The sequence below is a fragment of the Erpetoichthys calabaricus genome, chromosome 18 (genome assembly GCF_900747795.2).
Source record: "Erpetoichthys calabaricus chromosome 18, fErpCal1.3, whole genome shotgun sequence".
Lineage (NCBI taxonomy): Eukaryota > Metazoa > Chordata > Cladistia > Polypteriformes > Polypteridae > Erpetoichthys > Erpetoichthys calabaricus.
Window position 1 is genome coordinate 2,310,657 of NC_041411.2, and position 13,234 is coordinate 2,323,890.

The window sequence follows — 13,234 nt, forward strand, 5'->3', positions numbered from 1 at the left end:
ACCCATTAATGTTAGCCACATGTCCATTGTCCCCCAGCTCTGTGGCCACACACATTTAGGTGGCATCTCCTAAACGTCTCGCCCCGATCGAAAGCGGTGTGCCAGTGTCCTCTGGACGCAAGTTCAAGTGAACTGCAGGCAGCTTGGCAGCAACAGGGCACAATGCCTGGCACCACTGCTCTCATTCTGCACAGGACTGGCTTGCCCTTGCAAATTTGGGGTGTGGCAGAGAGACGGCAGAGGAGTTAAAGAAATGCTAAACCAAACCCCCCCCACTTAGTCACACACCATTGACCTGGAAGCTCCAACAATATTCCACGAGGCAGACGTCGCTTCTTCTTCTTCTTTCTACTGTTAGGTGTTGCCACAGCGGATCATCTTCTTCCATATCTTTCTGTCCTCGTCATCTTGTTCTGTCACACCCATCACCTGCATGTCCTCTCTCACCACTTCCATTAACCTTCTCTTAGGCCTTCCTCTTCTCCTCTTCCCTGGCAGCTCCATCCTTAACACCCTTCACTCTTTATACTCCGCATCTCTCCTCTGCACGTGTCCAAACCAACACAATCTCGCCTCTCTGACTTTGTCTCCCAACCACCCAACCTGAGCTGACCCTCTAATGTCCTCATTTCCAATCCTGTCCATCCTCGTCACACCCAATGCAAATCTTAGCATCTTTAACTCTGCCACCTCCAGCTCTGTCTCCTGTGCCACCGTCTCCAGCCCATATAACATAGCTGGTCTCACTACCGTCCTGTAGACCTTCCCTTTCACTCTTGCTGATACCAGTCTGTCACAAATCACTCCTGACACTCTTCTCCACCCACTCCACCCTGCCTGCACTCTCTTCTTCACCTTTCTTCCACAATCCCCATTACTCCAAATATGTAAACTCCTCCACCTTCACCAACTCTACTCCCTTCATCCTCACCATTCTACTGACCTCCCTCTCATTCACACACATGTATTCTGTCTTGGTGGTCCTACTGACCTTCATTCCTCTCCTCTCCTATCTCCACCTCTCCAGGGTCTCCTCAACCTGCTCCCTACTATCACTACAGATCACAATGTCATCAGCAAACATCACAGTCCACGGAGTCTCCTGTCTAATCTCGTCTGTCAACCTGTCCATCACCACTGCCAATAAGAAAGGGCTCAGAGCTGATCCCTGATGTAATCCCACCTCCGTCACTCCTACCGCAGACCTCACCACTGTCACACTTCTCTCGTACATATCCTGTGCCACTCTTACGTACTTCTCTGCCACTCCCGACTTCCTCATACAATACCACAGCTCCTCTCAGTCACCCTGTCATTGCTTTCTCAGGTCCACAAAGACGCAATGCAACTCCTTCTGGCCTTTTCTAAACTTCTCCATCAACATCCTCAGAGCAAACATCACATCTGTGGTGCTCTTTCTTGGCATGAAACCATCCTGCTGCTCACTAATTATCACCTTACTTCTTAACTGAGCTTCCACTACTCTTTCCCATAACTTCATGCTGTGGCTCATCCATTTTATCCCCCTGTAGTTACTGAAGTCCTGCACATCCCCCTTTTTCTTAAATATCAGCCCACCAGTACACTTCTTCTCCAGTCCTCAGTCATCCTCTCACTTTTCAAGATTCCATTAAACAATCTGGTTAAAAACTCCACTGCCATCTCTCCTAAACACATCCATACTTCCACAGGTATGTCATCTGGACCAACGGCCTTTCCATTCTTCATCCTCTTCATCGCTGTCCTTACTTCCTCCTTGCTAACCTGTTGCACTTCCTGATTCACTATCTGCACATCATCCAACCTCTTCTCTCTCTCGTTCTTTTCATTCATCAGCCTCTCAAAGTCCTCTTTCCATCTTCTCCACACACTCTCCTCACTTGTGAGTATGTTTCCATCTTTATCACCCTAACTTGCTGCACATCTTTCCCAGCTCGGCCCCTCTCTGTAGCCCACCGGTCCTTTTCTCCCTCCTTAGTATCCAACCTCTCACACAACTCATCATACATCTTTTCTTTAGCCTTTGCCACCTCTCTCTTCACCTTGCGCCTTATCTCCTTGTACTCTTGTCTACTTTCTGCATCTCTGATTATCCCACTTCTTCTTTGCCATCCTCTTCCTCTGTATACTCTCCTGTATTTCCTCATTCCACCACCAGGTTTCCTTTTCCTCCTTCCTCTTTCCAGATGTCACACCAAGCACCCTTCTTGCTGTCACCCTTACTACATCTGCTGTAGTTGCCCAGCTGTCTGGTGACTCTTCACTGCCACCCAGTGCCTGTCTCACCTCCTCCCTAAACTCAACCTTGCAGTCTTCCTTTTTCAACTTCCACCATTTGATCCTTGGCTCTTTCCTCACTCTCTTCCTCTTGTTGGTCTCCAATGTCATCCTACAGACCACCATCCTATGCTGCTTAACTACACTTTCTCCTGCCACCACAGTCTTCAGTCTCTATATGCTACACTGATCCCTCTCCCACTTGGACAGAGGCAGTGGTGCTATAAGAATTATGTTTCTAGACTTCTCTAGCGCCTTCAACACAATCCAACCTCTGCTCCTCAGGGACAAGCTGACAGAGATGGGAGTAGATTCATACCTAGTGGCATGGATCGTGGACTATCTTAAAGACAGACCTCAGTATGTGCGTCTTGGGAACTGCACGTCTGACATTGTGGTCAGCAACACAGGAGCGCTGCAGGGGACTGTACTTTCTCCGGTCCTGTTCAGCCTATATACATCGGACTTCCAATACAACTCGGAGTCCTGCCACGTGCAAATGTTCGCTGATGACACTGCTATCGTGGGCTGCATCAGGAGTGGGCAGGAGGAGGAGTATAGGAACCTAATCAAGGACTTTGTTAAATGGTGCGACTCAAACCACCTACACCTGAACACCAGCAAAACCAAGGAGCTGGTGGTGGATTTTAGGAGGCCCAGACCCCTCATGGACCCTGTGATCATCAGAGGTGACTGTGTGCAGAGGGTGAAGACCTATAAATACCTGGGAGTGCAGCTGGATGATAAATTGGACTGGACTGCCAATACTGATGCTCTGTGTAAGAAAGGACAGAGCCGACTATACTTCCTTAGAAGGCTGGCGTCCTTCAACATCTGCAATAACATGCTGCAGATGTTCTATCAGACGGTTGTGGCGAGCGCCCTCTTCTACGCGGTGGTGTGCTGGGGAGGCAGCATTAAGAAGAAAGACGCCTCACGCCTGAACAAACTGGTGAGGAAGGCAGGCTCTATTGTTGGCATGGAGCAGGACAGTTTGACATCTGTGGCAGAGTGACGGGCGCTCAGCAGGCTCCTATCAATTATGGAGAATCCACTGCATCCACTAAACAATGTCATCTCCAGACAGAGGAGCAGCTTCAGCGACAGACTGCTGTCACTGTCCTGCTCCACTGACAGACTGAGAAGATCGTTCCTCCATCACACTATGCGACTCTTCAATTCCACCAGGGGGGTAAACGTTAACATTATACAAAGATATTGTCTGTTATACCTGCATTGTTATCACTTGTTAATTTAATATTGTTATTATCAGTATGCTGCTGCTGGAGTATGGGAATTTGTACTTGGGATTAATAAAGTATCTATCTATCTATCTATCTATCTATCTATCTATCTATCTATCTATCTATCTATCTATCTATCTATCTATCTATCTATCTATCTATCTATCTATCTATCTATCTATTCATCTTCCTCCACTCTTGTACGTCACCCTGTGTTCCTCCCTCTTCTTAACTTACGTATTCACCACAGCCAGGTCTAACTCAGCCACAGGCGATGCACAAACCAGCGTGTTTCTTCATGTCGGCCCCAAGCCCAGATAAATGGGGAAGGTTACGTCAGGAAAGGCATTCAGTGTAAAATGTTGGCAAATCAATATGCAGACAACAATACGTCGCTACAAACTAAAATGGCACGTGTTGGCTCTGCCCGGGTACAAATGGGTCGCATCAAGCTGGGCTTCTTTAGTTGTCACCGTTTTGAGACAAGACAGACCCCTTTATTAAACAGTCACTGCCTACTGCTCATCCAAGAGAGGGTAAAATTATGGGGCAGACTAGAATATCTAAGACCACGGGATCAGGCAGTGGTGTTTGGTAGCCATGCTGGCACCAAGTTTAACCCACATTGTCCCAGGCAAACCTCGATTGCAAATTACCAAAGGAGTGACGACCATGGTGGCCCAGCACCTCCCCATCCTAAAGTGTGCTCAGTCTGCCCGTGACCAGAACCCCTGTGCCCACGCTGGGCAGCTGAAAGTCACCCACAAGTCCACATAAGAAACTGCCGCCATGACCCACAACAGAGAAAACGTGCAGAGGCCCATCGGGACACACATCTTTGTGACAGTCACCTTGTGGAATATGGCGCCTTGCTCTTAACACCCCATACTTAACTGGTTTGTACAAGCTGTGTGAATGAGGGTCTGACTGAGGTCTCGTCACTTGTTGGCACACTGAGGGCCCCAACACTTCTTGAGATTTGCAGATGTCATCGTACGGTAGTCGGACACAGCACAGGCGACAAAGGGCACAATGAAAGCGGCCGGCCAGCTAGACTTTGCACTTCCCCAGACTGTCCACAAGATGTCGCCATTTAGATAAGAGAAGGCCTCACTGAAGAAGACTTTGGGATTTTGAAGACCTCCAGGGGCAAGAAAAGAATGAGACCCAGAGATCCCCCCAAGCCCGGAGATAACAACACTACTGTCTAAGTCTGGCCAACAATCTGCTCCAATGTTCATCTACGCTACAATAAGGAGCAGACTCAAACTCTTGTGCTGCTCCTTCTGCACGTTCTGAACACGTTAGAAAAATGTGGACGAGGACATTCAGGCATCCGCAGAGGAGGACGGAAAAACTCGGAGAACTCCTGGGCTGATGACTTCAAGAGGGGCAGAGGAACGAGATGTGTGCTTGAGGTGTTTAAATCTGCTAAAAAAAAGGAGTCGGTCATTTTGAGTTGGCCACCGACAAGAAGCTTCATAAAAGAGAGACCGTCAAAGACCTCCAATCAGGAATTGGCAATTTGCATGACGCTGGCATGGGTTACAAAGCCAGTTCAGAGGGTCTGCACTTGGACAAACGGTGGATAAAAGGAGGTGGCAGCCCTCCCTAGAACTGGGCACCTGCTGGGACGACCTGAAAGGCACAATTCAGAGTAGCAGCTGGTGGGCATCTCCTTCATTCGGGAGTCTACCACGCGCAAATCGGGCATGGATTAGGAACCTCCACCCCACAAGACCTTCCTGCACACGTGGAGTCCATCTGGACACTTGGCAACAATAGAGGGGCACAAGTATCGCGGACTGACGAAACTAAGGTTCAATCGTTCAGGAAGAATACGCCAGCAGTATGTATGGCGTGAAACGGGCACCAGATGCCAGCATGGAAACGTCATCCCGACGGTGAGCTACGACAGAATGAGCGCTGTGATCTGGTGCTGCTCGGCTGACTCGGGCCCTGGACGGCCTGCCACCATCGAAAGGGGAAGATGATTTCCAAAGATTATCAGGGTGTCCCACAGGATCACATCAGAGCCGGCCGTCCACCAGCAGAAGGTCGGACCAACGAGCCTGCACTTCTATTACAGAATGGTGACACGACAAGTGGACTGGCACCCAAAAGGGAGATGCCATGGAGTGACCTCAGGAGGGCCACTCACACCACACGTCCAGACAACGTGGCTGAGCTGCTAAGGCAGGACGTGGAGCACCTCTGATCTCCAGCCAATGTGATGGCACTGCCACCCTGCTGGGCACACTCGCAGTGCTCAGTGGGTCTCTGTGAAGTCAGGACCCCTCACCACGCGGCCATCTCTGTTGAATTCCGTTAGTCGGTCAGTGATCCGATACGCCTGGTCACTTATCTGTAGAAGGTGACGAGAACAGGCCATTCGGCCCACCTGAGCTGTCCAACCTAACAGCAAGTCAAGTTTTGTAGGCCCCTAAACTTCTGCTCCCCACCACACGACTTGGTCACTTAACGTTTGCGTGACATTTGCCCTTAAACCGCTCTCCGTCTGTTCTTAGTTTAAAGTTATGGGCCCGAACCACTGCAGTGACTGCCTTTGTGGTTTTGGACCATTCAATCACCTTCAGATGCCATGTTGCTTGGGTGGCCTTCTCCACACGTGGACACGTGGCGCGTCTCTGCCCCTGTTTCACCCTCCGTCAAGTCAGCTGCTCTCGCTGTTATCCAGGGGTAGACCTGGCCGCCCCACTCTCCGTTGGCAGCGGTGGGCGTTTCATGAGCTGCCACGGCGGAGTGTTGACGAACGGATTGAGAGGTTCAAGAATGTTAAACACGAAGAAGGCGTGCGACGCCCATCCACGTTCATCTAGCAACTCCGTACCGTGACTTCCGACCTCTGGGACGCCTTGGGCCCATAAGGAGAGGCTCACCGCTCGATGTTCCACTTGGCTGCAGACACACAGCGGGGAGGCCACGTTTGCTTCTAGAAAACAGGAGAAAAACGACGGATCAAAGTCAAAAGGGGGCCACCGTGACCTCCGACACTCTGTGATGTCCACATGCGTGCGGGGAAGGCCGCAGAGCCAACCCAAAGAAAACGGAGACCAAAGTGCGGCGAATGATCGACCCGCCCTCGCAGATCTTACAAGATGAGACGCAAACGTAATGTAAGGAGGTTGAAGGAGATTCCCACTACGGTACAAATGCGGAAGCCGTAAGCGCTCCTCGGGTATTGGCGTCGTCCGCCCAGCAACGTCCGTTATTAGGCTTTAGAAGTGACGTCGATTTAGTGGTTTAGGCTAAACGTCTCCCTACATGCACACGTTTATCTACCAGGGACCCCCTGAACGGCACATTTTTAACATCCCCTCCACTTCCCACCTCCTGCTGCAGACCCCTGATTGAGCCCAGGGCTCTGCAGGCTCTTCAGGTGACTATCCCGGCTCTGTTGGGCTCGCTTCCTGCTGACAGGCCCCTCTGCCCCACACAAAGGGGAGGTCAACATAAGCTAAGGAAACACCCGCCGTGGGGGCTGACCAGTCTGTGGGTACATGGTAAGGAAGTGGTGCCCCCTAAAGCCCCCCCCCCCCCACCGCCCCCGGGCCTTTTATTCCTTCCACCCTTCCTGATGAGTCTTACTATAGCAGTCTAACAATGAAATGAAAAGGGGCCCGGCAGATGACCTGCTAACTCACGGGTCTCAAGCTCACTTATTGGTGTGCCAGGCCCCCTGCACAGATTAAACCCTGGGCACCTAGTAGGTCATGACTGGCCAGAAACACAGACAAGGCTGAAGTGCAAAGACGATAGTCGCCCTTCATCCACCTTAGTAAAGGCAGAAGTGTCTGCGTGTCCATCCATGGGTACATCTGCCACTCTCACAGAAGGTGCATCACAAACATCAACACTGTCTCCTCAATCCCATTCTGAATGGTGCATAACAGAGACATATGCGCTGCATTTGTTATTCCAACACATGGCACATCACAAATATTAACACTGCTTTTGCAAATCCCATATGCACTGTATTTGTCATTCCAACAGATGGCGCATCACAAACATTAACACTACTCTTACAAATCCCATACCAAATGTAAACGTCAATGCTGGGGTCGATTTTATCTTAGGCGGGTAGCACAGCCAGGTGCCAATACATCAAAAATCAGTGTCTTGTTAAAAAAACTGTCAAACAGCGGTGACACACAAAATAGAAAAATGCAAAAATAGGAACGATGTTCACTATACACAACTGCACCTTCCAGGAAGTGTGCCATGAAAACCAAAACGAAAAGGTTTTCTCCCAAAGAGAACACATCGGTGGTCCAGGAAGTTCATCCAGAGAAGGACCAGACGCTGAGATAAGCACTCGGCTCTCCACGTCTCCTCCACTCCTGCTCCCGACTCGGAGGTCAAATCCAACCAGCACCTCACTCCATCTTCACTTCTAACCAAATGATCTGCAGATCAGAACGGCCGAAAGGCGAGTCCTAGCGTCAGCGCAGCCGCAGGGCTTTCCCAACTAATCCCCAGGGACATCCCCTGAAGACCCCCAATCGTATTACAGCGGACTATGCGGTGTGTCATGTTTGGGTAGAATATCAGGCGAAGTGTGGTGTAGTAGTTAAGGCTTTGGACTTCAAACTCCAAGACTGCAGGCTCAAATCCCACTACTGACACCAGTGTGTGACCCTGAGCAGGTCACTTCACCTGTCTGCACTCCAGTTGGAAAACCAAAAGAAAAGATGGAACCAATCGCATCATAAATGTTGTAAGCCTCCTCGGCTAAAGGCGTCAGCCAAACACATAAATGTAAATCAGTGCGACTGACTGTTCAAAGGTCCTCATGTGCGCCTGCGTGGTGCCTCCTCTCCTTCCACCTCCCTGTGACTTTCTTGACTCTTCTCCAGCCTCCCTACAGCCGTTTCCATTCTCGCTCCATACTGGCAGACCCACCGCCTTGTTTTTTAACCTGTAGGCCTCTGAGCCACATGTGCATTCTGGGCCACCTGCCTCTCAAGTGCTTCTGAACACCACCATGGAGGACGACCACTGAAGGTAAGTGGACCTCTAGCGAATTTCTCAAGTGACCCTGGACGATAAACTCTGTAAACTACGTGGAGAACAGTGAGATCCGTGACATGGCCCGGCACACGGGGAGCCTCCAACTATTCACAACTAATTTTGCGCTTAGATGCAGTCAATGAAATGCGGTGGTCTCACTCGGCCGTGCCCACCAGACATGTCCACAACAGCTGACTTTTTATTCTTTCAGAGAGACCAACCACATGTGTTTCTGGACCAGAGAAGACCACCATTTCTCCATCCTTCACCCCGTTTTTCCCCTTTCATATATTTTGAAGATGCGGACCGCTCAGGTGGAGATGATGGCTGACCTGGGAGCGCCTGGGTGTCCTCCTGCAGGAGATGGAGGAGGTGGTGGTGGCTGAAAACATCTGGGCCTCTCTGGTTAGACTGCTGGATGGATGGACCTCTTAGGATGGACACAACAGGCATCCTAAAAAGCAACTCAATTACAAGTAAAGCCAAAGGAACGAGTGCCGTTAGCCTCAGTCCTGCCGCCATTCCAGAACCCCGCCACCCCCAAACAGAAACAGAAGGTGACCATCGATGGGTCTCCTAAGACTTCAGAGAGTCCGACCGATTCTCCCAACTACGCTTATTATCTGAAAGAGCGTCTGTGAGGACAGAAAGCACTCTGCGCTCGCCAGCCGTGAATGAACAGGCCGGCCGCATGGAGTGAGAACTGCAGGTCGAGGACGAGCAAAGCCACCACCGTTGACGCTCTCCTTGTCACATCTCCCCGTCTTCCTAATTCCTGCACCCTGCGCCCACCTCATCATACTCCCCCTTTTCTTCTTTCTGCACCACTTTCAGGTCATCTTTTTCTAACCACGTATGACAATGACATTCTTTCCTGGCACTAAATTCACTTCCCTCCATCTTTAATAGGCCATTATTTTCCAGTTTCTAAGCTCCTCCGTTCACTTATGCAATCCTTCTGGTTTGACTTGTGCCTCCAATACACTCCTTACATCCCCCTCCTCCATCATGGACCCCCGACTTTTCCAACATTTCATTGTTCCTTCAAATTCCTGTCCTACTAGAGCCGCTCCACACACACACACACACATATATCAGATGGCATGTGGAGGAACGAAAGCAAATTAAGAGAGAAGGTCCAACAGAGCAGGCGCGGACTGAAAACGCTCACTCGGTGTGAGACATCCCGGGGTTGCTGCTTGGTGTTGTCATGTTCAGAAATTTCTGGAAGAAATACATCTGTGGGGGCAGATTGTTGTCATTTTTAACCACTTCCTGATTTGAGACGAGAGAGCACCATGTCAGGCAGAGCCCCTCACGTCTTCTGTGTGGGTAACCTGGGGGGCTCCCTGCATATGGCACAGAATACTCGAGAGACGGTGACACGTGCTCATGTGCATTCATTTACATTTTGAGCTCTGGGACCACCGGAGTAGTTGCTAGGTGGACAGCCACGGGGTCAAGGATGAGTGATGAACACAAGCAAGACGCACTTAACTGTCTGAAATGAGACAGAAATACGTCAAGTGCAAATCGCATGTAAAACCGACAAAAAGCTGAGGGCACGGACTAAACGTATGCCACAGACGGGGGGACAAAAAAATCAAAATGACCATAAAGTATGAAAGTAAAGAAACGGGAAATCGAGAAAATTCAGAAAAACACACATCAAAGCTCCAAAGTCCAAAAACGAGAGCAGCGGCGGATTTACCATTGGGGTGTTCGTGGGTGCGCACTGAGGGTCCGGGGTCGGCAAGAGGGGGCCCTGTCATATCGCACATTATATTCTAGTGCTGAAGCGCATGTCCAGCTACCCCAGCTGAAATATCGAAAAGCACATTACTGCACCACTCAATGGAACCAAAGGACGACTGCGGGCCACCCTATTCGATGAGACGAACAATTAACGCTGCCTGCCCCTCTCTTTGTACGAGATCATTTCATTCAGTCGTCGAGGGGGCTGCTGAAGGGTCTTAATCCTGCCTTGCACGAGAGCGAAGAATTGTAACCGGGAAGTCAGTAGGGAAGTGGAGATTATCGCAAAGAGTTCCGGAACTGAAGGGAACGACCTTTGCACTGTCACTGTTTCCATGGAAATAGTAAACAACACGTTCTTGGATGACAAGAAAACGTCGTCGGCGTGGAAGGTTCACAAATATTCGCTTTTGTCAGGAGCTACAAACAAAACACAAAAGCAGACCTCAGATTCCATTTCTCTGTACTTCAGAACCCCGAAACTGAAAGAGCCGAACAATCACGAAAATAAGGCACAAACAAAATGTATAAATCTCGGGGATCGCAGTAGTGTAGTTCATACGAAGGCCGATGACACGTCACACACTAACCGATGACACATGAGCAACGGTAACAAACACAAAGCAACAGTCCGTGTATTCGAGTAAATCAGACCGCGCCAGTCACTCGTACGACTTACACGTTACGTAGGGGCGCTTATGGCTGCTGCTAGCGCACGGCATCACAAACAAGCACAGGCCTCCCAAAACCGCACACGTGCCTTCATCGCAGCTCCGAACAGCAGAGGTGGCCTTGCCCCAAACTCAACACTGGAAGGCCTGAAAGGGCCCAAAAGTGGAGCTAAGACCCGTAACGTTCAAAAAATAAGGCGTAGAGAAAACAAGTTTCACAAAACTCGGGCCCAAAGCACGCACAAAACAAAATGTCTTTACATACTTTAATTAAAGAATGCCAACAGGGCAAGAAAAGAGAAAACGGGACACAAAGAAAGGCAAATCACCGCAACTTAAGCAAAGCAGGGCTGGACGCCCGTTAATCCAAACAGCATTCAGCAATCTGAATCGAAAATACAACATTGAAACTGCCGCTCCAACACATGGCTCAACATGTCGGAGTCAGAGCAGATAGCACAGAAGGTGAATGCATAGGACATTAGCACAACACAAAAGCACAAAAGCACAGTATGCACAACAATCATAAAATCAAACTGTATAAACTCAGCACAGGCAAAACAAAAGCAAACACGACGTTAACAATCCAACAACGAAAGACGTCAGCAAGAAGAAACAAACACGACACGTGACACACGGCTGGTTGGCTTACTGACTACCGCCATCCATAACAACTCACAAAGAAAATAAAAGAAAAAGACGCCACAAATGTCTTCGGCTCTCCCGAGACCACTGAGCTGCGCCCAAGGCAGTCGTCATGAAACCAAAACACGTCCCCTGATATTTGAGGGCAGCTTACAATTCTGAAGAACAGCAGAGGAGATATGAAATGTGGACCAGGAGAACAAACGTAAGCCAGGAAACACCAAAATTACAGCCAGAACATCGGAGCCATCTAATATCAGGCCAAGCCAAACACCAAACTGGAGCTCGGTCCAGTGAAGACAAAAGCTCAGATACCGGAAAAACAACAATTCAGGTAAACACAAACTCTTTCCTGGATTCTCCGTCATCAAACTCCAACAGGGTCCAGCTGCAGACCTCTGGAGCTCCGACATACGTCGGTGACATCACACGATGCTTAAGATTCGGTCCAACGATGAAGACCAAGTGACACAAACGTGCAGTCCAGCTGACTCTTGAGCGGAGGTCTACATCCGGACCCTTCTGTCCAACTCAGAATATGAGGACTTGCCCAACGTGAGCTTCACACTGGTGACCCAGCAGCTCCGGGGTCTTTCCACAGTCACATCCCAGCAACAAAATGGCAGCATTCAACAGAAACAAAACGGCGCTGGGAAAAGAAGCCAAAGAATGATCAGCAGTATGGAACGGTCTCAAAAATGACAACAAAATCCAAGTCCCTACTCGTGGAGGATCTTCATCCTGCCCTTTTACTTTGCTTTGACGTCTTCCTCGGTCGACTTGTGTGTTTGCCTTTTCCAACTTTCCTAGTCTGTTTGCACTTGCTCCAAATTTTAGACACGGCTGAACCGACATCTTTGGCCACACTGGGTGTGGAGTTTGGTGATCCTCTCTCTCGTGGGGTGAGCAGACACTCGCTCTGCACTGTGGCCAATTGAGACGCGTGTTCAGAAATGAAAGTCACCAGCTGATTCCATATCAGTAGTTTTCATCTACTTGGGCTGAACAGAAAATGTGCCGTTAATTACAACAATTTCATTTCATTCTTTGAGGCATGTGTTACAACGCCAGAATGTTCAGCTGTTAAATAAAATAGTTTGGTGTCATATTTGTGAATTGTTTCTTTAAAACGGCTGCATGAAGATCCTCCAAGAGTAGCGAGTCCGCCATTTTGGCCAGAGGTTGTAAATAATCAACTCCAAAAAACGTGAAAAACGATAAACAAGGCACATTCACAAAGCCAACACTGCCATAAATCATCCCATTAAACAAGGGACGTTCTCACAAAAGCCAGTTGTCCAGCCACTCTCTAGGACCACCTGACCCAGCCGGCCAGAGGACGACCATCCAGCAAGCAGAGCTGCTCTTGAAAAGCAAAGGAGCCACCAAAACGTATCAAAATCCACCCTGCTGACCCCCAAGCTCAACTGAAAGAATGAAAGTCCCTTTTGACTTACGTTCTGCAGGTCTTCAGGTGATGCTGGTCAAGTGTCCATCAGCGACTCTCCACAGGGTGACTCGTGCCTGGAAAAAACAAACAAAGAATTCTCATCAGCTAAGCAACGTGCAGGTGAGACTTAAAAGGCAAATCAAATGTTAGGTTATGTCACA

At 49.4% G+C, this 13,234-nt stretch overlaps 1 protein-coding gene across 1 annotated transcript in view; it reads right to left on the bottom strand.

The window, feature by feature from the left end:
- Positions 1-12,999: 12,999 nt before the first annotated feature.
- The window catches only part of LOC127526277 (mediator of RNA polymerase II transcription subunit 13-like), a 257,111-nt gene continuing 256,876 nt past the window's right edge, over positions 13,000-13,234 (bottom strand). Inside the window, exon 5 of the mRNA XM_051921384.1 lies at positions 13,000-13,147. Within this exon, the coding sequence (XP_051777344.1) occupies positions 13,119-13,147 (29 nt within the window). The 3' untranslated portion in view covers positions 13,000-13,118. The remainder of the gene's footprint in view (positions 13,148-13,234) is intronic.